This window comes from Pongo abelii, chromosome 8, assembly GCF_028885655.2.
Source record: "Pongo abelii isolate AG06213 chromosome 8, NHGRI_mPonAbe1-v2.0_pri, whole genome shotgun sequence".
Lineage (NCBI taxonomy): Eukaryota > Metazoa > Chordata > Mammalia > Primates > Hominidae > Pongo > Pongo abelii.
In genome coordinates this window covers 53,655,871-53,678,554 of record NC_071993.2, presented here as the reverse complement: position 1 = coordinate 53,678,554, position 22,684 = coordinate 53,655,871, and the positions used below count along the sequence as shown (strand labels likewise).

The 22,684-nt window shown below is 53.5% G+C and overlaps 1 protein-coding gene across 5 annotated transcripts; it reads right to left on the bottom strand.

Moving 5' to 3' along the window:
* Nucleotides 1-1,912: 1,912 nt before the first annotated feature.
* Nucleotides 1,913-22,380, bottom strand: GPRIN2 (G protein regulated inducer of neurite outgrowth 2). Of its 5 annotated transcripts, none has more exons than XM_054522244.2 (3): nucleotides 21,723-22,153; nucleotides 15,309-16,409; nucleotides 1,913-10,332 (listed from the first exon to the last, which is right to left on the bottom strand). In XM_054522244.2, exons 2-3 carry the CDS (start codon nucleotides 16,401-16,403, stop codon nucleotides 10,315-10,317), a joined length of 1,113 nt encoding a protein of 370 aa, XP_054378219.2. In that variant the 5' UTR covers nucleotides 16,404-16,409; nucleotides 21,723-22,153; the 3' UTR covers nucleotides 1,913-10,314. The 5 variants fall into 5 exon arrangements, with proteins under 5 accessions (XP_054378219.2, XP_063583621.1, XP_009243624.4 ...); XM_063727551.1 differs by lacking the exon at nucleotides 21,723-22,153 and adding an exon at nucleotides 17,079-17,336; XM_009245349.4 differs by lacking the exons at nucleotides 1,913-10,332; nucleotides 21,723-22,153 and adding an exon at nucleotides 22,167-22,380 and having other exon boundaries at nucleotides 14,681-16,409.
* Nucleotides 22,381-22,684: the final 304 nt, after the last annotated feature.

The following is a 22,684-nucleotide window of genomic DNA, read 5'->3' as shown; positions in this document are numbered from 1 at the left end:
ACTTGGACCCCCTGAATTTATACAAAGAAAACAAATAGGCCGGGCGTGGTGGCTCATGCCTGTAATCCCAGCGCTTTGGGAGGCCGAGGTGGGCAGATCGCTTGAGGTCAAGAGTTTGAGACCAGCCTGGCCAACATGGTGTAATCCTGTCTCTACTAAAAATACAAAAATTAGCCAGGCGTGGTGGCGCACGCCTATAATCCCAGCTATTTAGGAGGCTGAGGCAGGAGAATCGCTTGAACCTGGGATGCAGAGGTTGCAGTGAGCCGAGATTGCACCACTGCACTCCAGTTTGGGCAACAGAACAAGACATGCCTCAAAATAAATAAATAAATAAATAAATAAATAAATAAATAAGTTGTTTGCATATGGGTATTCTATTTTTCTAGCACCATTTGTTAGCAAGATTATCTTCATTGAATTGCTTTTGCATCTTTGTTGAAAATCAATTGGCTGTGCATGTGTGAATCTGCTTCTGAATTTTCTATTCTGTTCCGTTGATCTATGTCCATTCTTTACCAATACCACACTTAGTTGATTACTGTAGCTTATAGTACATCTTAAAATCAGGCAATGTATCTGCTAACTGTTAGTTCCTCACCCCTGGCTGGCTGCTGTTTCACCTTTTAAAAGTCTGTGTCCCACAGTGACTCAGGCCCTCCTGAGGGCCAAGTGCTAGGCATTCAGCCTGGCAGAGACTTGAAACAAGGCCACAGCCCTTTGCCCCTTTAACTAAGCATTGCCTGGGAGCCTTGCATTTCCCATCCTAGATACAAGCAATGTGGGAAGACAGACATGAGAGAGACAGTGCCCCTATCATTGGGAAGCTCACAATGGAGTAAAGGAGAAAAGATAAGTACTAAATAACTCTTAAGAAAGAACGAAGAAAGTGCCATAAGCATTCTGCACTGAGGACTCAAAAGCTGTGGGGGGTGCTGTGTCCATCCTCCCGGCCTGTGCCTCCTGTTTCACACCAGCTGCCTGCCGCTATCAGTGCTGCATGGGGCCCAGGCCTGTGGATGCAAAGTTTCTCTCTCACTCTCTCTCTCTCTCTCTTCGCTGTCTCTCTGCCTCTCTTTCTTCTGTTCCCCTCTCTCTCCTCTGTGTCTCTCTCTCCCCTTTGTCTCTCCCTGTCTCTCTCTTTGTGTCTTTCTCTCTCTCTCTCTCTCTCTCTCTCTCTCTCTGCCCCACATCTCACTCATGCTGAGTCAAATCGCCTTGGCTTTCCCTCCTAGTCCTCCTGCTTCTCCTCTTCCTCCCCATCAAGGTGATATCATGGTCTTTCTATACACCCCAATTTGATTCTGGTCTCCCCTGGCTAAAACCCATCCAGGAGTGCCTTTAGCAACAGGGCAATGTCTGACTTTTCCCTGACGGTCCATGCTTTCCCCCCGGGGCTCTTCCTCACCTCTCCAGCCTCCCTGCTTGGCCCGATGCAACAAAATTGTGCAGGAGCAACTGCTCCCTCTTCCCAAAATGCCTCCCCGCCCCTGCTCAGGTTCCTCCATCAATCTGGACCTGAGCACCACCCTGACCATAGCACCCTCCACTCTGTAGGTGCTTGCAGGTTTTGATACTGGGGAACAGGCCGGGCACAGTCACTCAAGCCTGTAATCCCAACACTTTGGAAGGACAAGGTGGGTGGATCACCTGAGGTTAGGAGTTCAAGACCAGCCTGGCCAATGTGGCAAAACTCCATCTCTAGTAAAAATACAAAAATTAGCCACACATGGTGGCGGGCACCTGTAATCCCAGCTACTTGGGAGGCTGAGGCAGAATAATCACTTGAACCCAGGAGGCGGAGGTTGCAGTGAGCCAAGGTAGCGCCACTACACTCCAGCCTGGACAACAGACTGAGACTCCGTCTGAAAAAAAAAAAGATACTAGGGAGCAAAGGCCACCCTGCCCCTGCCACACAGGAGGTACTCAGCCTCTTGGGACTGCTTCCCTGACCCCCAATTCCCCAGGGAAGCTTAGCTGCTCCCACCTCAGGCTCCCACCACAGTTTTCAATCTTCACATTTGTTGGCCGTTGGGGTGTCTGCTCCGCCTGAGCTTCAGGAAGACCAGAACAAGGTCTTTTGGCCAGTCTTCCTCAGCACAGGGCACGGCACAGAGCGGGCCTCAAGCAGTGTTCGCTAGGTGAGTGAATGAATGAATGATACTGGAGTAATGGGCTTCTGCCTCACCTAGGGGTTCTGTTAAAATGCAGACTCTGATTCAGGGGCTCAGAGTGTGCTGAGATTCTGCCTTTGCATCAACTTCCAGGTGATGCTGAGTCCTTGGGTACATGGAGGAGCAAAAGCATGAACCTTTCCCGGCTCCTGGCAACTGGCTCCATCCTACTCCCTATGGGCTTCATGAACTTGCCTGTGGTTGGGGATACTTCCTGCCCTTATAGGCTCCAGAACCCCTATCTCTTAAAAAGGGAAATTTCCCTGGACATCTCTCAGTTGCTGTCCACCCTGTGAAATGAACCCAGGAAGCTATGGTTAGGTACCCTAGCTCGGTCTGGCCCAAATGCAAGTATTCTGGCGGTGACCACTTAGCATACGGTTTGGAGAGTCCCTCTCGGTGATGTGCTAAAGCAACCTATATGGCACCACCTCACCAGGGGGCACCGAGGCAAGCAGGATTCCCAGGAATCACAGATCTGAAGAGAAAAAAAGAACCAGTCCCCGGGCTTGACATTAGACAAAGGAGACCAGAATGGACACACGGCAGCCACTCTCCTATCAAGTTTTCCGCATCACCTTCATCCCCTCGTTTCAGCCATACCAACAACCCAGCAAGGCAGAGGCAGCCGGCCTCCCATTTGCTTTACAATAGAGGGGACTAAGCCCAGAGAGGTGTGAGCACCTCACTAGCACCTAGCAGTGAGTAGGGTAGGCACAATGGTACCTGGCTCTGAATGCCTGGTCTAGGTTCTGTCCCTCACATGGCACTGGGTTAAGAGACATCCTGAGACGTTCAGGGATACCCTTGGGAGTTTGGAGGAGCTCCAGGCACCATGCATAGCCAATAAATCAGAATAAACAACTTGTCAGGAAAATCAAATGCTTGGATTTTATTATTAAAATATTTTCAAAGCTGATGAAATCGGAAAATGACGAACCAAGACCTGACTCTATTGCTCATCCCCAAGTTAAGAGAGCCAGCTTTCAGCTCACCTGCTGGGCAACTTGACAGAAAGAATGCACACACACACACACACACACTCGCTCACACACATACCTCCCCTCCTAGACCTTCCAAGCAGGGAGTCTCGCCCAAGTAACACATACCCTTTACTCGCATTCTTCCCTTGATTTATCAGGAGAGAATTGTCAGAGCTTAACAGAAAAAAAAAAGACCCAGGCTCTTGGGTTCTGAGAGGGGACGGGGTAAGGCTATCTGTCATGATGACCTTGACCTTTTCCTTCCTGCACCTCCAGATTCCCTCTCCCCTTCTCTAAGTGCAGAGGAGGTGGAACCTAGGGGCCAGGACCCTCCATTTCAGTCTGTACAAACCACTAATTCCCTGTGTGTCCTTAGGCAAGTCACTCGTCCTGCCTGGTCAATAAAGTCTCCTTCTTTACTGAAAAACACATCAGCTTGCCTCATGTGGATGTCCTGAGACATAAATGACAGATGGGAAATGAGGGGCTTTGTAAGATTTAAAATGCTGTGTCCCTGAGAAGGATGTTGCACTGGTTTGGAGCCAGGATCTGATAAACAGGAGACAAGTGAAACACTGGAATAAAAAAATACTTGTGACTTATATGAAAAAAATAAACATATGTTATTAATATACAAAGAGCTCTAACCAATCAATAAGAAAAAAATCCTGGGAAATTGATATGAACACAGGCAGATCATAAATGAAGAAATTCAAATGCTTATGAACATATTGGAGAATAATAATAGCTTAGATTTACAAGGCCCTTATTTTGAGCCAGGAACTGTGCTAGCACTTTACGTGAACGATGCCATTAAATCTTCCAATCCGATTAATAAGGGAAAGACCCATTACCATCCTCATTCTATAGATGAAGAAACTGAGGTCCAGGGAGGTTCACCAACTTGCCCAGCATCACACAGCTTGAGAGTGCCAGAACAGGAATTCTCACTCACGCAGTCCGGCAGAACACAACCTCACCCACAGGGAACAGATTGCAAATCACAATAACCAGGAAGACATTGTTTCTTCACTTATCAAATTAGCCAAAATATTAAAGTTCAATTAACAATCAAATATTGGCATGGATATGAGAAAATACACATTTTCATGTATTATTGGTGCAATCTTTCTGGGGAGCAATTTGCCAATACACGTAGATATTTTACATGTACCACTTGATGAAAAATTTACCCTACAGATATACTCACACAGGTATATAAAACTATACATGAACGGATACTTATTTTTATATAAGAAAAAGGAACTCTCATTCATTGCTAGTAGGAATATGAAATTGTACAGAGATAGTTTGGCAGTTTCTTATGAAGCTAGACATAGTCTTACGGCAATGTTGTCCTACGTATTTAACCAACTGAAGTAAACACATGTCCACATCAAAACCTGCACGTGAATATTTATAGTAGTTTTATTCATAATAGCCAAAACCTCAAAGCAACCAAGATGTCCTTCGGTAGATGAATAAATGGCGGTATGTCCGGACAATAGAACATTTTTCAGCACTAAAAAGAAATGAGTTCTCAAGCTATGAAAATACAAGGAGGAAGCTTAAATCCATATTGCTAGGTGAAAGAAGCCTGTCTGAAAAGGCTACGTGCTACATGATGCCAACTCTATGACATTCAGGAAAACTATAGAGGCAGTAAGAAGATCAGTGGTTGCCAGGAGTCCTGGGGAAGGTAAGAGGGGTGAATGGACAGAGCACACGGGATTTTTAGGTGGTCGAACTGTTCTGTATGCTACTGGAGTGGGAGATACACCACACGGATTTTCAAAACCCAGAGAAGTGTCCAACACAAAGAGTAAACTTTAAACCACGAACTTTAGGAAACAGTAATATATCAATATTGGTGCATTAATTGTAACAAATGTACCATGTTGTACACTATGCAAGCTCATAATAGGAGAAAGTGTATGAGAGTGAGAAAGTGTAGGGGAACTCTGTATTTTCCGCATACTTTTTCTCTTAATCTAAATCTCATCTAAGAAATAAATCTATTAAGTTAAAAAAAATGTGAGGTGTAACATAAAGTCCAGAAAAAGAAGGCTGGTTTAATTTTAAAAGGCACTTGTATACTATGCAATACAATATGCCCAGGAAGAAAATAAAGAAGAAAATAAAGAAGAAAATAAAGAAAATATTGCTATATGTGGCAGTATTATCTACAAGACATATCTTAATTTTTTATTTTTTTGGCAGAGTCTCGCTCTGTTGCCCAGGCTGGAGTGCAGTGGCACAATCTCAGTTCATTGCAACCACCGCCTCCTGGGTTCAAGCGATTCTCCTGACTGTAGCTGGGATTACAGGCACCCGCCACCACGCCCAGCTAATTTTTGTATCTTTAGTAGAGACAGGATTTCGCCTTGTTGGCCTGGCTAGTCTGGAACTGTTGACCTCAGGTGATCCGCCCACCTCAGCCTCCCAAAGTGCTGGAATTACACGCGTGAGCCACCGTGCCTGGCCTATCTTAAAGAATTAATGCAGAATAGTATCTAAGTGAGATCTCACTTGTATGGAATATTCAGAGGTCTGAGCTTGTGATTACCAAGGAAGTTTGTGGGAGGCCCATGGAAATTATTAACATCTTCAGTGGTAACCCACGGGAATTCCAGAGAAGGGCGAGGATCAGACCTTCAGTTTACACACTATTTGAAATTCCTATCATGAATAAAACAAAACGCCGAGGTCTGTACTGTTTTAAATTCTTACCATAAGTATGTATTACTTTCATTTTTGAAAAGACAAATAAAATGACTGCCCTGGAGTCACACAGACTGGAGTGTGAATTCCAGCAGCTGAATTCCAGAGTTTAAATGCAGCAGCCATCGTGGGGGTAAGGACGCCTTCACTACGCTCTAAAGATGGCAGAGCACAAATATGGAAAGAACCTGAATCCATGTCCACAATGAGCCACACAGCCCACCCAGAAGCCAGTTACCTCCTAAATTCTTCAGTGGGAAGGTGAACATTCTATAATAATTGTTTAGGTAACTTTCAGCTCAAAATTAAGTTACTTGCACCTGAAAGTGTCCTAAAGAAGACAGCAGCTCAGAGAGGCCTTGTGCACATGGAAGGAGAGAGGAATGGGTGTTCAAGATACAGTCACTTCTTTGACCCTCCTCCCCAAGAAGGGAAGCCCAGCCCCTTGCGGGTGTCACGGGGCAAAGCCCCAAACTGGGGTTCAGCCTGGGAGGCTACGTCGGTTCTTGGCTTCACCCAGGAAGGAATTCAAGAGCCAGCCAACAGAGTAAAGTGAAAGCAAGTTTATTAGGGTGGATCACTTGAGGCCAGGAGTTCAAGAGCAGCCTGGCCAACATGGTTAAACTCCATCTCTACTAAAAATACAAAAATTAGCCAGGCGTGGTGGTGCGCACCTGTAGTCCTAGCTACTCAGGAGGCTGAGGCTGAGGCAGGAGAACCGCTTGAACCCAGAGGCTGAGGTTGCAGTGAGCGAGATCGTGCCACTTGCACTCCAGCCTGCAAGACTCCGTCTCAGCAACAACAGCAACAACAACAACAAAAGATGAAGGCAGACCAAAGGTTTGCACCATCAGATTTGCACAGAGGCTCAGAGGCACAGCTTAGGGGGAAAAGAGAGGAAGGCCTCTTCATCTAGCCCCTCCCGAGGATGAGCTGCATCTGGAGTCAAAGGTGTAAGTGGGGCCTGTCTTCCATTCCTAAGGCCGTGGTGTCCCCTGCCTGGGCCCCACCCTTCCCACCTTCTCCATCTCTGTCCTTTCTGGAAGCTTCCGCCCTGCTGTCCAGGTTGGCCCGATCGCCCGAAGAAGGAGAAGGGTGGCGGATGCTCAGGGACTGACCTGTCAGTGAGGGTGGGACTGCAGCTCGGGGCCTTGGGAGCCCTCCCACACCCCGCCCCACGGCGACTCCTCCCTCCCAAATCCCCTCAGGTGCGAGGCTTCAGCGAGATGCCCACCAGGAGGCGTCGGGTCCTGTCACAGGCCACGCCGCCCAGGACCACGCCTGGCCCGGGACCAACGCCAGGCCGGGGACACACACCTAGCCGCAAACCAGACCGCGGGATCAGTCACAAGCCACCCTCTCCAGCGCCACCCTGCACCGCAGATCAGGGTAGGAGATTAGAGTAGGAACATGGAGGGGTGCGGGGGGTGGGCGCCTATCTGCTCCCAGTCCCTATGACACAGGGACTAAGAGTACCTAAAGCCCTGGGAGAGGAGGAGGAGAGGTCAGGCAGGGACTAGGCACAAAATTTAAGGCAACACTAAGTGATTCGGTAACCAAGATAAATAATATTTTAATTATTTTAACTCAGTGTTTTAAAATAAAAACTAATGAAAAAAGATAAAATATCAAAAATTTCAATAAAGCAGCATCCGACTTCCTGCCCAGCTGTCCTACAGTATCAGGTGCCAGCCCCCTGTGTCCACACCCCTGCTGGTTCCCGCGCCAACCCTTCCCTCAGGCCAAGAGGCTTCCACCCCTTCAAGAATTGAAATCTTCACAAGAAGCCCTTGCCCCTCTCCCTGAATCCCCCCAACTCTGAAGAGAAAAAAAATCAAACCAAAGAGTTTTCCTCAAGAGTTGCAGGCTGAGCTTAGAAAAGCCACAAAGCTTGTGTACAAAATGACACCCTTGGCCACCATCTCCCAGTCTGTTGACTGCTAAAAATGAGAAGTGAACAGAGACAAGGCCAGGCAGAAGGCTGCGGGGAGGGGCCAGGTGGGCAGCAACAGGGAACAAATCTGAGTGGAGGGGAGAATTCTATCCTCCCAGGGTTCCAGCCCCAACAGACGCTCCCTGCTTGGGCCTTGCTCAGGCCTGGGAGGGTGACATGCTTTGGCTGTGTCCCCACCCAAAATCTCATCTTGAATTGTAATTCCTATAATCCCCATGTGTCAAGGGAGACATCAGGTGGAGGTGATGGAATCATGGGGGCGGTTCCCCCATGCTGTTCTTGCGATAGTGAGTTCTCACGAGATCTGATGGTTTTACAAGTGTTTGGTAGTTCCTCCTGCATTCATTCTCCTTCCTGCTGCCTTGTGAAGAAGGTGCCTTGCTTCTCCTTCGCTGTCTGCCATGATTGTAAGTTTCCTGAGGCTTCCCTGGCCACGTGGAACTGTGAGTCAATTAAACCTCTTTCCTTTATAAATTACCCAGTCTCGGGCAGTTCTTCATAGCAGCATGAAAACAGACTAATATGGAGGGGTCAAAGACAGGAATCTCCTCCTCCAGTCCCTAGCCTTGGCTCTTGGACATGAATCCAGTTCCTGACAGCAGAGAAGCACACAGGTGGGACAGTGCAGTGTATCCCCACAGGGGCTCAGGCCACACCCCAACCCAATTACAAGCCATGCAAGAAGATTCTGAAAACATGGATGAGGAGATAGCCTGCCTAAAGCCAGCAGATGGATGCCACCCACCTGATGTACCTCTCTAGCAGCCTAGCCAGCCAGCCCCCACCAAGGGCCACCAAAAGTTAGGACTGATGGGGTGCCCTTCCAGCCTGACCAAAGTCCTTCCATTCACCCAGCAGGGCCACTGACAACTGATTTCTCATTCTGGGCAAAAGCAATGGAAACTTGGCACAGCAACCCCAGGGAGACCTCCCTCTGTAAGGAGATGCTCAGATGTTTTGGCTTGTATCCAAAGAGGGGAAGGACAGGTGGAGAGAAAGGGCCTAGACCCATGTAAATCAGCAATGCCAAGACCCAGGCACAGCCACAGCTGGGGGCCTGGTAGGGGGAATGGCCAAGACCACAAGAAGAGAGGCTACTGTATGCAGCCAGAAGGCGAAGGCAAGTAAATCCCTGGCACAAAGCAGGGGGAGGCAGGAACAAGTACAGTGGACAGTGGGGAGGCAGACAGGTTCTGAATAACCTGGAACAAAGAGAACATGAAACCACAAAAGAAGAACAGATTAAAGAGAAATGGGGGATGGGGATGACAGAGCACCCAGAGCAGCAGGTGCAGGACCAGCAGAGGTCCCCCGACTTGTCCTTGGCTGTGCACACACAGAGGCACTGCAGTCCTGGGGCCATGTTCATAGGACGCAGAGAAAGCACACTCTGTCTTTTCTCAGGAAAGTTGCAGGGAAATGAAAAGATCCGGGCAGGACAGACTGGGCGAGGAGTGCATGGCTAAAAGCGCACACCTTAAAACTAGACACACTCCCCTGCCCTGAGCCCTAGATGTCAATGGCCATATTCCCACAATTTTCACATTCCCTCCCAATAAAGTAGGGCCACGAAAGATGAATTTTAGGATATCCACTTGGGGAGCTCGTATTTTGCGGCGAGACCTTCCTCCTTGCTAGCCTATCTTGGGCTTAGAGTGGGAGAAGCCAGGCAGGAGTCCTGGCGAGTGACCGCACAAGTGAGCAAAGGCGGCATTCACCCAACCCTTGGGACAAGGGAGTCAGACCCCACCACCCATCCCCAATCCTATGGGTCCACGTCACTTTGGTTTCGCTTGTTTTTTTTTAGTAAACATCAACTTTCCTCAGGTGTTTTTCTGCTTTATTATTTCCGTGTAGACACAGCAACAGAACTAGCCCCATGTCTCTCAATCAGGGAGGTCCCCAGCCAGCTTTGGAAAGACACCCATCAAAAAGAGTGAGCAAACCTAAAGAAGGGTTCAATAGGGAAGGTACCAGCGGCCGGCTGCAGAGGGGCTCCATTCCCCTGACCCTCAGTCACCTCCCAGAAACCACACAGAGGAGCCCGGGTGTGCCAGAAACAGCCTTTCATAATACAAGATGGACAGGAAAGAGGCCAAGGGCAGGCAGTTCCCAATCTCCACAAGGGCAAGAAGGTAGAGTCCATACTTTCTTGTCTTCTTCTTTTTTTGAAACAGGGTCTGGCTCCGTCATCCAGGCTGGAGCACAGTGGCATTATCTCAGCTCACTGCAACCTCCGCCTCCTGGGCTCAAGCCATATTCCCACCTCAACCCCCTGAGTAGCTGAGGCTACAGATGCACACCACCATGCCCAGCTAATTGTTGTATTTTTTGTAGAGACAGGATTTCGCCATGTTGCCCATGCTGGTTTCGAACTCCTGAGCTCAAGCAGTCAGCACACCTCAGCCTCCCAAAGTGCTGAGATTACAGGCATGAGCCACTGTACCAGGCCAAGTCCACACTTCCAAGCTTGCTGTTGCTCTCAGACTTGCAGACCAACCTATTAAACAGAAGTAGGTAAAAGTTGAGAAGGGGAAGTGGCCATCACAGAACCAGTTCTGCTGAGAACGAGGACTCGAGTCAGGCTATGCTGCCCTCCTTCCACGGCCATGGGAAGAGGGGCTGTGTGCTGTTGGTGTGAGAGATCTGGATCTTAACAGATCACACTTAAACTAATTTGCCCATGATGACCGTGTAGATTTGGAGGGACCTGGGAATCTCACGGACCTATGGGATGTCCCAGCGATATGTCCTGGGCTTCATACCAGCCCTGCCCTGCCTGACAAGTTGGATGAAAACTGATAAAGGACTAGTCATAGCTTCAGATGGCAAAACCAGGCCAGGCCAGAATGAAAAAGGAGAAGAAATTTAACATGGGAAAATGCCAAGCTCTGCATTTAACTAACCAAGGCTGCTTGGCGTGCACAAAACTGAGACAGAGCAATGCATGGAGAAAAGGGCTGGGCATTCGTGGGCCACAAGCTCGGCATGACATGGATGCAAATGTCAATGGGTGCACCCTCAGATGTCTGTGACTCCCCCTGGTGGTTTCTGTGCACAACTTCCCCCAAAATAGGCCCTACAACTCCATGCAGGGACCTACCCTGGGGCTGGTAGAGCTTCCTAGCCTGCGTGCCAGAGAGCAGAAGTGCCTGGAGGCTACATCTTCACCCCTGGGTAGTCCTTACTCTGAGGTTGGACTGCACCCAGGGCTCCCCTTTAGGGTCTGGCTTGGACTGAAATCACACCCTGCCTTGCCTCCTGTCCCTCCCTTAACTTGCTCTCCCCTCCCTAATAACTCCAGCATCCTCATCTCAGCAGAAGCTTCTGGGGAACCCAGCCCAAGATGAGTGGTGAGGGCTAGGGTAGCCCTCTTCAATGCACTCTGGGAACTACATTTTCAGAGGCCCCAGCCAGAGGGCCAAGTCCCAGGCAGGGTACAAAGCTGTGGGCGAGGAACCTGGAAAGAGGCTCTGAACAAGGGACTTTTAAGGAAGTGGGATGTGGGCTGTGATCACAGCCAAGCTGGCAGGGTAAGAGGTGGCCCCTGAATGTGGCTGTGAGAGGGGTGCCCAACACTACCAGCCTGTGTGCTTAGCACTAACTCAGTTCCAGGCACTACTTGGGTTACTCTATTTAATCTCCACACCAAGCATGTGAAGGAGGCACCATTGTCATCCCTATCTTACAGATGAGGAAGATGATCAAGGCTTGTAACTTGCCCAAGATCACATGGCTATAGGTGTGGATCCTATATATCCAGATTCAAACTCCAGCTTTAGCCCACTAAGCTACGGTGGCCAACCCCAGCCCAAAGTGTTCGGACCTGCGTGTAGAAGACCCCTTCAGCCCTTGTAAAGTTAGGATCTAGCATGTCTAGGGGGACAGAGACCCAATCCAGGTGACACAGGAGGTAAGATCACAGTGGAACAGGCCATCCCTGCTTTTCCACCGCCGCCAGCACTGTGACCTCAGACCAGCTCTACTCTACCAGTTTCTTGTGACAGCGATGGCAGCCCGGGGCCAGACAAGGGATGCACGTCTTGTGTCCTGGACACAAGACAGGCAGGCCCAGAGGGGACGAGCTCCATGAAGAGAGGCTTCAGCTGTCGGGGGTCCTGAATGCCACGGAAGGAGAGCAGGTGGGCAGAAGCAGGGAGCCCCTGGAGCAGACCGGGGGGGGGGATTCCTGCTGAGGCAAGGGGCTCTAGGACTCCAGGGTTTATGCTCCAAAGAACAGAATTTACCAAGACAAAATAAACAAGACCAGCCAGGACCGATGCCCCATCTCTGCTGGGGTCTGGTAAAGCTCTGACCTCCAAATTTGTATCTATTTTGAATTCAAAGCCAAACAAACACATCAACAGTGAACTCCAACACCTCCCAGAGCAGGGCCTGAAAGGGACCCAGAAAGTCTGGCCAGAAATCTAGAGTCCAAGGGGAGGAGATCTGTAAACTAAACCACTGGCCATGCTCTGGGGCCCTAAACCACTGCAGGAATCAGGCCTGTCCCAGGAGAGGGCACAGCAAGGGGGGGTTGGGAGGGGTCTCCAGTTCCAATCAGAAATGAGGCTGCAGTCACTTCAGGTAGACCTGTCAGCAGCAGCTGTGCAACCGGGCTAGGGAGACAAGCATCGTGGTTTAGCCAGGAGAGTGGTTTGGGGCCCCAGCCAAGACACAGGTGTTGGATTCCAGCACCGCTCTGCAAATATTCATCTCAGTGACCATGAGGTGAGCGGGAGCTTGGCTGAGCCCAGCCCGCCCTGCCATCCTGGCAAGCCAGGGCAGCATGGAGGTAGCACAGAGTGGCACCCAGCCAGCGTGAATGCATGAGAATCTGCACGTGACAGAGAAGAAAGTCTCTTCATGAAGTAGGTTTCACTGGTCCCAGCCAAACCCTGTGGCATGTGGCCCTTTCTGCACCTGCTGAACATGCCATTCACCTTGTCCCAGGTAGTGGCCTCACCCTCCTCTTGCTCAAACTGGAAACCTCAGCATCCTGAAATGCGTCCTCCCCGAATCCACTGCACACATGTGTGCCTGTGTATGCGTGTGTGCACGTGTATGAACCCAGCCCCCAGCTGCCCACTCCATTGCCCCTAAACAGGCCTCTCCTTGGTGTCACCCGGCACATCTCCACTGGAAGCCAAATGGATATTTCTAAACTGAAATCTGGTCCCACCTCCCAACCCCTTCCACAGTTCCCCTAAAGTTCCTTTCCTCATTTACATCAGGATCTTCACAATGGGGACCCCTGGTCACCTCCCAAACACCCCAAATGAGCTGCCACTGCAGAAACTCATCATGGCCCGTGCAGGACAGGCACATCCAAGTATCTGACCAGGCTGTTCCATCTGCCGGGCAGGTCCTGCCCTCTCTCCACCCACCTGTCTAACCCCTGCATCCTCAAGACCCTACTTAGCTGTGGCCCTGTGTGAAAGGTCCCTCCCCATGTACCCACAGCCATTTGTTCTCTCTCATGTGGCCCCAACAGGCTGGGGTTCCTGGAGACTCCATGGGGAGCCAGGCATGAAGATGGCATATACCCATGTGTCACTCTCCAGAACGTGAGCTGCCTGCCCTGGCACCATACACAAAGGGGCTCACAGCCCCAGAATCCCAAGGGGTGCACCTATGCATATGGGAAAGGCATGTTTACGGGTGAGAATGGCCCATCGTTGGGCTTCAGGAGGCATCTGACCTGACGTACGCCTTTCTCACTTTGTCCTTGTGGCCTGTTGAAATGCCACTCCTGCTTTACAAATTCACCAACTGTTGCAAGAGTCATTTCCACCTCAATGAGTACCAGGTCCTTGAGGATGGGGAAAAGTAAGCCGCCGCTTTGGGGGTCCTGGGCTCCTAGGTGCAGAAGAGGCTCCAGAAACAGGCCAGGTCACGGGCCATGACCCCACACTAGCCCTCTGGCCCCTCACAAGGGTGGATTGGGGGGCTGTGTCCCAGGAGCTTAGGATCTTCAAGACAAAGACCCAGGACAAGAACACAAGCCCACTCCCATTCTTCACAGGCCTTGAGAAATCTTTGGGCAATGAAGTCAGACTGTGCCAAACCCCCATGTTTCTGTCTCTCCAAGGCCCCTGGCCCCCACGGCCTAGCCTAGGTCAGGTCATGTGGGCAAGCGAGCCCCCACAGCCTCACAGCCCCTACCCCAGGGCCAGGGCAAAGCTCCTTCCCTGTCCCCTCCATTCCCGCCCTCCCTCCTTCCATACACTGCACCAGCTAGGGAGAAATCCTTCAGCCGACAGAATGAGGTGAAAATAGTGCAATTTTAGGCTTTGCAACTGGTTTTCGGGCAGGTGGCCACCCATTCTCCCCTTCCTCAGGCCAGCCTCTGACACAATGACCCTGGAAGCCTGGCAGCCCTCCGTAATGGTCAGCACCCTCCCTTGCCATCCCCAACCCACACCATGAGCTCAGCCAGGGCAGGGGGAGCCTCTGTCTCATTCACCACAGAATCCACAGAACCCAGCACAGAGTATGGGCTCAGTAAATTCTCCTCATACATGACTGCACTGACTGGACCGGGCACATGCTACAGGGAAACACCCCAGGCTCAGCCAGCCCTGGCTCTGAATCTCAGTCCCACCACTTCAAGCTGTCCAGTGTGGGGCACATCGGCTAGAGCCTTGCCAAATGTCTGTCATTTCATCTGTAAACCAGGATGAAGAGGTGAAGACAGGACAAGCACAGTAGGTGGCACACAGGAGGCCTCTGATAACATCAGTCCCCTTCCCTAAAGACCCGGGCAGTCCCTGTCACTGGGGCCTCACATTTCATGTCGAGAATTCACTATTTCTCAGCACTGCTTTCAAATAAAGCCACCAAGAGTCTGACGAGGCAACATGGCAGAGTTCTGAGGGTGGAGTGAACAAAAGGTCATTTTTTACAGAAAACTCAGGATCTCCCCTCTGCACAGTGCTAAAGCCCTGTCTCAAAGTTCAGAGCCCGGAAGGTGCAGAGATGTGGCCCTTAGAAATCAAGCCCTTAAGAAAACAGCCCAGCTGCGTGAGGCAGGAAGCCCCAGGCTTCAGTCCTGTGGTCTGGAGGCAGCCGATGTTCAGGTGAGAGATGTGCCCAGCTGCCGGTGGGTCCAGGGGGCACGGAGCCCCCACCGTCCCTGGCCCAGGTCTAGGACCAAGTCAGTGGGCCCAGGCCAGCTCCAAGGGCCACAGCTCCTCACTCGGGGGCCGCGCTGGAGCAGCCGCAGCAGCTGGGGCGCCGCAGGGACTGCATGACAGCCCGCAGTGGCCCCCTCCGGCCCTCCACAGACAGGCTGTCCTCGCTGGCGGGCACCCGCTGCAGCTGCTCAAACTGCATCTCCAGGTGCTTCTGGATGGCCACACCGAGCACCTCCGGGTCCACCGCAGCTCCGTACACCTCCCATGTCATGCCCTCAGCATCCCATCGCACATCCCGCACAGGGGACGGTGCCTCCTCCAGGCTAGACCCCACAGTTACCTGTGGGAACACATGCAGGGCCGCAGGCGCTTCCAGGGACGGACTGGTGGCCACAGCCTTGCAGGCCGCCACTGGGGCCGCCTGCACACCAGCATCCTGGGCTGACAGCGGGGATGCCTCTGCAGGGGCCAAGTCATTGCCTGAGGTCATGGTCCACACATCTTTGGTCCTAGAGCCAGGCTCTGGGACTAACCCGGCGGGACCCCAAAGGTGGGCACAGCAATGGGAGTGCCCAGGGAGCCCCCCAGATAACCTACAGTGCATCTTCACCCCATGCTGAGCCTGCAACCCAGACTCGCTCACTGACGCCACTAGTCTGGGAAAGGCCAGGATCCCTGTGGCAGGTAGGGCATGGCAGCAGCCACCAGGCCCCACCTCCTTCATGCCACAGAGTAGAGCAGCTGGGGGCAGAGCATGGCAGGTGGTGGTAGCCAGCTGTTCGGCAGCTTTGGGCTCAGCCTGGGCACTGCCGCTGTGGGCAGTTGTGTCCCCCAGGTCTAGTGGTGGCACCGACAACTGACTCGCCCCCAGCATCCAGGCTGAGTTAGGAGTCCCATCCTCAGGAGCCAGGTCCCTTTCCAGGCCTGCAGGGGCCTGGCCACCCTGGCCAGAAGTACCACCCAGCTGCAGCTGAGCCCTGTGGACAGGGCTGCTGCCAAGGGCTGAGCAGCTGAGACTGGCCTTCCGAGCACCACTGTGTCCCCGCATCTGGGTGCTACGGACCAGGTCCGAGTGGCTCCTCTGCATAGCAGCAGCACTAGGGGCCCGCAGGCGACACAGGTCACCGCCGCCCATGGTGGACACATTGCCCACAGTGCTGCTCCGCCAGTGGCCTCCAGCACTGGGTCGCGCCTCAGGGCCAGAGGCCCGTGCCGGCTCCATGCTCTCAGGCGGGTTCCCCTCTTCCTCCGGGGCCTGGGGTCTGGTGCTGGCCTCACCCAGCTGGGCCTGCCACACGGTGCTGCTGGCAGTCTTGCGGAGCTCTGGCCTCTGTCCCCGGCCTTCACCCAGCAGGCTGGAAGAGCTCTGGGACAGGGGCTGAAGGCGGGGGCTCAGGGGTGCCCAGGGACCCGGCTCGGGGCGGCTGGAGCTCATGGCTGCCTGCAGGAGAGAGAAAGGGAGGGAGTGGAGTTGAGTTGGGTGGCAGCACCTAAGCCGATTCTACTGTGAGTTCCCACAGTGCTAGGTTCACCAGGGAGCCACCTTCAGTCCCAGCCTGCCTGACTGGTCAGAACCATACGCAAGGCAGTGACAAGACACCAGACACTTCAAATCAAGGTCATCTCACATTAGACACAAGGATGACACTGCAAATTATCTCATCATCAGTCCCAAGCAGTTAGAATCTGCCCTAGGGTGGGGTCCTGGAGGCCGCCACTCTATCAGCTCTCGACTTTTTACTGGCTGGTTTGTGTGGGAGGGGAAGGGAGAGGGCCAAGTCTGCTGGGGCTTTGGGGGCAAAACTGCAGCCCTAGGGGGTGGGGCTGTGGGATAACAGCTCTTAGTTAACCAGCACGGAAGCACTATGGCCTCTTAACGGGCACAGCTGGACAGGCCAACACTGGGCTACTTCCTCCTGGGACTGGCAGTATCCAACTCACTGTGGACAGGGTCTCCTTGGTACGGAGTGGGAGCTCAGAGAATGTTCACAGGACGAGGGAGCGATGACCAGAGGACACTGAGAATCACTCTGGGCTTCCACAACCACCCTCATCCTCCTTGGCCTAGCCTTGCTGAGCTGGCATGTCTCTGGGGTTCCCTGACTCCCACCTCTAGCTCCAGGGGCAAGGAGAGGCCCCACACATCAGCTTTTTCCATGAGGGACTCATTCAGCATCTGGTCATTGATTCCACAGCATCTCCTGAGCCCCTACTGCGTGCCCAGCTCTAGGGCTAGGGAACATGGGATTCATTCAGACCTTTCTGTACCCCTGGGGACGGTACAGCAGTGAGATAAGATGCCCACCCAGTACCATCAATCAGACCTACCCTGCACGACATTTAACCCCCTCTTGCCCAGTGTACCTGCATCCTCATTGTCCCCCACCCTCCCTACCATCGCTGTCACTTCCCCCAGCCATAAAGACCACCCTGGACCTGGCAGCTGCAGCCTAGAGCCAGTTCTGGCCCTTTCCACCTCAACGTCTCTTCCTGGGGCCCCTTTCCTGACCCTCCAGCCAGGCACCTTCATCCCTGACTGAGCATTGGGCCTGCATGGAACAGTTTGGCCAACTGTCAGCATCCCCACCAGCCTGAAGTTGGCAAAGCCTGGCCTGTGGCCTGCTACCCTCTGGCTGTCCAACACCCAGCACTGACCTGATGTGTCGTTGGCACTCAGAGAATTATCTGCTGTGTGCCTGAGCAAGAGAACAAGCAAATACAAGAACACACCCACAGAGGAGGACACTGAGTGCCAAAAATGGGGTCTGAGGGAGGGCACCGCCAAGGCAGGAGAGCTCATGTAGGGTGGGAGATGAGAAAAGGCTTCCTGGAGGACCAGCCACGTTAAGTCAGGCCTGGAGTGAGAGAAGTAAGAAGGTGTTCAGGTGGAGAGCAGGGTGGGCAGGAGGAAAGAGCCCATGTGTCCAGAACATATGAGGGGAGCAGTGAGGTCAAAGTGTCTGGGCCACCGCGGCCCTGGCCAAAGCAGTGAATTAGGAAGATCACTCTGGGACTCCTTGCCAGGCAGGAGAGGTGGGAGAAACAGGGTGGGGACAGGAGGCAGCAGCTGCATTTGGGCAATCCCAGCCCTGCCCTCCCACCCTAGGCTGATAAAGACTGCCAGGAAACAACCTCCCCGGCCAGGTGAGCGAGGCTACCCGAGAGGAAATTCGGGAAGGGCTGTGGGACTTGGTTTCTGTGTAATTACAAATGTCTTGGCAGCCCAGCACTCAGGAGATGGCTGGTGGCTGTTGAGCCACAGTGAAGATGATACTGGTGCTGTAGTCCCTGAGACTCCAGCTCTGCACAACTTCCTGCGATGATGGAAAGATTCTACCCTGTGCTGTCCAATAGGTAGGCACCAATGGCATGTGGGTACCAAGCACTCGGCAGGGGACTACTGCAACTGAGACACTGAATGTTTAAGTTTTATTTGAATCTAACTGGCCACATGAGGCTAATGGCTACCGTACAGGACTGCGCAGCTCTGAACACAGCCCCAGCCTGGTAAGGATGTCCCATCCCAGCTGCTTCATGGGGCTGAAGCCAGACTTGTCCCTGGGAGGATCAGGAAGAGGAGGAGTAGCTAAGAGAGAATTCTGACCCAGACCCTGCCCTCAATGAGCTCTAAGATGGACATACAAACAAAGGAGGGCAATAAAGCCCTCCTTTGTATGTATGATAATAACAGCTGCCAGGGCCTGATCACTGGCCGACGGCCAGGCAGGCCCGAGCCACATCCTTTGCATACATTGTCTCATGTAACTGTGCAAGCAACCTCTTGAGACGGTCATTATCTCCATTCTACAGACAGGAGAATTCCATAAGCTCAGAGAGGCTCAGTGACCCCCAAGGGCACACAGCTGGGGGGCATCTGAGCTCCTCTCCCCTTTGAGCACTGAGCAGGCCTGTGCCTCGCAGCTCTCGCCCTTTTTACTGATCTGGCCTGGCCCTGCCAATCATGCTCATGACATGCCATGGAACAAGTCACTGAGTGGATCCCCACCTGCCCAACATGCTTCTTAGCAGCTCCTGAGGCTGCAGGAATGAGGAGGGTAGGAGGTGTTCCTCCTGACTGGGACAGCCGTGGTCACCGCCAGCCCTGGCAGGGAGACAACCACTCAGTTGCAGGTCCAAGACCCCAGGGAGGCCCCATCTGGACATCCACACAGCCTCTGGCCAAACCCCACCACCCTCCCAGGGAGGGGGGCCATAAACAGCCAGGCCAGCAGCCTCTGGCCGCTGAGGAGACAGGTGGAATGAGGTCCTCAGACCCCCACCAAGACCCACTGAGAAGCCATGAGCAATGAGCATCCCCCTGTGCCTGTCTCACCAGAGGGCTGCCCAGCACCCAGGGCTAGTCATCACACAGAGACCCCCGTGTGGGCTATGTATCTATTGGTTCCCTTCCCCATTCCCCCTCCACAAGTGGCAGGTGACAAAACTGAGGCCTGAAGCAGCTCAGAAATGTCAAAGAACACACAGCTGAAAGTAGCTAATTCAGAACCCCAATGGATTGGCCTGGTTAACTACAACCTGGCCTTCCCAGCTCAGAAGGAAGGAAGGGCTTTGAGGGGAGTACTAGGGGAAAGACGCTTCCACGCTGCCTGTCACAGTGTTGTGGACTGGGCCAGAGGAGGGGCCTCCCAAGGAGCCAGGGGTGAGGAGGAAGGGGCAGGGCTCTGCTTCCAATGGGGGCTCTTCCCCTTCCTGTGCATGTACTCACAGGTGGACCCCTAACTTCTTTGAGCCTCAGTTTCTTCAATCTGCAAAACAGAAGTAAATCCCACCCTGTAGGTTGTTGTGAAGACTAAATGTGACAGCATGTGCACTGTCTGCAACAGTGTTTGTTAACAATAATCTTCTCTTTCCCCTCCCATCAAGAGCAGCTTAAGTTCATGGTATAACAAGTATTAGTACTGGGAGAAGGAGAGGCCCTTTACAAAAGCCATCAAGACACCCCAAAGGTTAGCCTCCTCTTGCTTCCCATCCTCGCTACCTTCATCCCATCCTAGGACCAAGTCACCATCAGTGTCCCCAGTCTCCCTAACACCAAACTAGGTTTCCCAAAGCCTATTTGAAATCTTAACCTAGGAAGCTATGCATGCATACAAGTCTAGAGTCTGCACTTTAAATGCCCAGAATGGCACACCCACCCTGCCTTTATAACAACACAGAAGGTTCTGGTTTTGCCCTAATGGGATCCTGGGAAGATCTTTTAGGACAAGATAAAGAACAGGCATACAGAAGTATCCAAGACCTCTAGTATTCTTTGAACGATTCCTTAATGTTCTCTCTCCTGCCCCATTTGATGCCAAAGTTGCTATGGTTGTGGCCGATGTCCCGTGGCCAATGCCAGGCTGTCCTGCTGCCTCAGGTTCCACCTGTCAGCAACTGGAAGATCAACCACCTATGTAGCAATCAACCAATGTCATTTTGAGTAAAAGCCCCCAGTTCTCAGACACTTCCAGACTAGTCCAAACATAGAGACCTTTGAGTCAACTTAGAGAGTCCAGCTCCCACCATGCTGCCACAGCAGAGGAGCCCAGGCCTTTGGGATATGCCCAGGGGACTACCAAGACCACCACAAGTGGGCTCCATCTCAGACGACACTGTGGCATCCATCTAAGTCCCCTCTTGGTTTTGTTCGTTCGTTTGTTTGTGAGACAGAGTCTCGCTCTGTCTCCCAGGCTGGAGTGCAATGGCTCGGTCTCGGCTCACTGCAACCTCTGCCTCCCGGGTTCACATGATTCTCTTGTCTTAGTCTCCCAGCAGCTGGGATTACAGGCGAGCACCACGGTGCCCAGCTAATTTTTGTATTTTTAGTAGAGATGGGGTTTTCGCCATGTTGGCCAGGCTGGTCTCAAACTCCTGACCTCACGTGATCCACCTGCCTCGGCCTCCCAAAGTGCTGGGATTACAGGCATGAGCCACAGCACCTGGCCCAAGTCCCCTCTAGTTAAGTGGCAAGTGTTTGGATGATGACTTATGTGTCTGGCAAAACCAAAACAGGAAAAGCAAACCTATATGGTCAGGCAGGAAAACTGGTTCTATGTTAAAATATGGACCTTACCTCTCAAGGACCAGACAGGAATGCACACAGCACAAACCCCCCAGTGCACAGTGGGGATACAGCACCCTCCAGGAGGTGGTTTAATCCACCCCAGAGTGAACGGGGCCTGATAGGAACACTCAGGGCCAACTCTGGGCAAAGCAGCAGGCAGCATTCCTGAAGGGAGGGTTTGGAGGAGACAAAACCTGCCCTTCACAATGAACGTGCCTTAAGGGCTACGTGCCCCGGGTCACAAGTTGTGCCAGAAAAGGGTTCTGGGGTAACTGTGGGGTCAGTGGCCCCATGGATGAGGCTCTGCTCACCAGGAAGAGGCCTAGGCGCCCAACAGCCCCTGGAGCTTCCTCCCCTGGGGAGGATTTGCCCACACTCCTTGGGGGGCACCTAGGTGGAGAGGTCGCCCCAGCCTAGAAGCAGCCTAGGCGGCCGGTATGTCCCTATCTGCACGCTCACAAGCACTCATGCCCCAGCCTGGGACACACAGGCCCGTTTGCAGTAACAGCGTCTACCCAGCTGCACTCTGCACGCCAAGCACAGGCCGCCCCTGCTGCGGGGCCAAAGGCCTGAACGCACCGCACCACGCAGCCTCGCCCAGAACAGCTCCCCTCCCGCCCCTCCTGCACAAAGCCCACCCGGACTTAGGGAGAAGGGGGCTCAATACGGACCCTAAACGAGGCTACAGACCTTCTCAGGAGCAAAGGCAGCGACTGCAGGCAAATGGGGCTGTGGGCCGGGGTAAGGATGCGGGGCAGGAGGAGCCAAAGGGCAGCACGGCTGGGGGCGGGGTAGGCGGCGCAGGAGGCTGAGGGAGGGGAAAAGGAAGAAGGGGAGAGGGAGGAGCGATGGCAGCAGGGGTGGAGGCCGAAGGAGACATGGTCCCGGACAGACTTGTGAAAATGGGAGGATGCGCAGAGGAGACGTGGAAGAAGGGACAGGACAGGACAATGAGAGGCGGAGCGCGGGGAGTGCGATGCGGCCACCTGGGGCTCTGGGCGCTGGGCAGGGGCCAGGATGCCGGGGGTCTGCGCGCAGGCAGCGGGGAGGAGTGGGTTCTGGGGCTCAGCAAAGGGGAGGTGCCGCCCACCACGCCCCCCGCCCCCACGGGCGCGCGCGGAGCCGGCCTCTCACCCTCTCGCCCGCCGGGGCCGCACAGGCGGGGGAAGCGCTGCTCCTGCGGCCGCCACAGGTGCCAGGTGCCGCGGACCAAGATGGAGCCGGAGCCGACCTGGCCTGGGCCCGAGACGCCGCCCGCCGCCGTCGGCCCGGCCCGCGGAGCCAGCGCCGGGTACAGGGAGGGGCCAGCGGGGCAGCTGGCACCGGGGCGGCGGGAGGGGCGGCGGGCGGAGACCTCGCTCACCTGGGCCCGCCCCACTCTGGAGCCTGCCACCGCCCCGCCGCGCCCCGGGATCTGCGTCCGCGCGCCCCCACCCCTCCTTCCCGACCCCTCCTCAGGCCGGGTCCCCACTGTCCTCGGTCTTTTCGGCCCCGCCCGCACCACGACCGCCTGTTCTCCAGGCTGCCCAGCGAACCCCCAGGACCCCCACTTCCCCGACGCAAACCCCCCGGCCCGGGCGTATAGGCGCAGCTCCCCACGATCCTCCGGCCCCAGACCCAGCCCCCCAAGTCCACCTCCTCGTAGCCCCGCC

Bases quoted from the DNA above. Each gene is read 5' to 3' on its own strand.
- GPRIN2 (XM_054522243.2), bottom strand. From the start codon at position 17,144: ATGCTGAATGAGTCCCTCATGGAAAAAGCTGATGTGTGGGGCCTCTCC. The intron at 16,410-17,078 runs GTGGGAGTCAGG...TCTCTCCTGCAG, and splicing joins CCTTGCCCCTGGAGCTAGAG to GCAGCCATGAGCTCCAGCCG.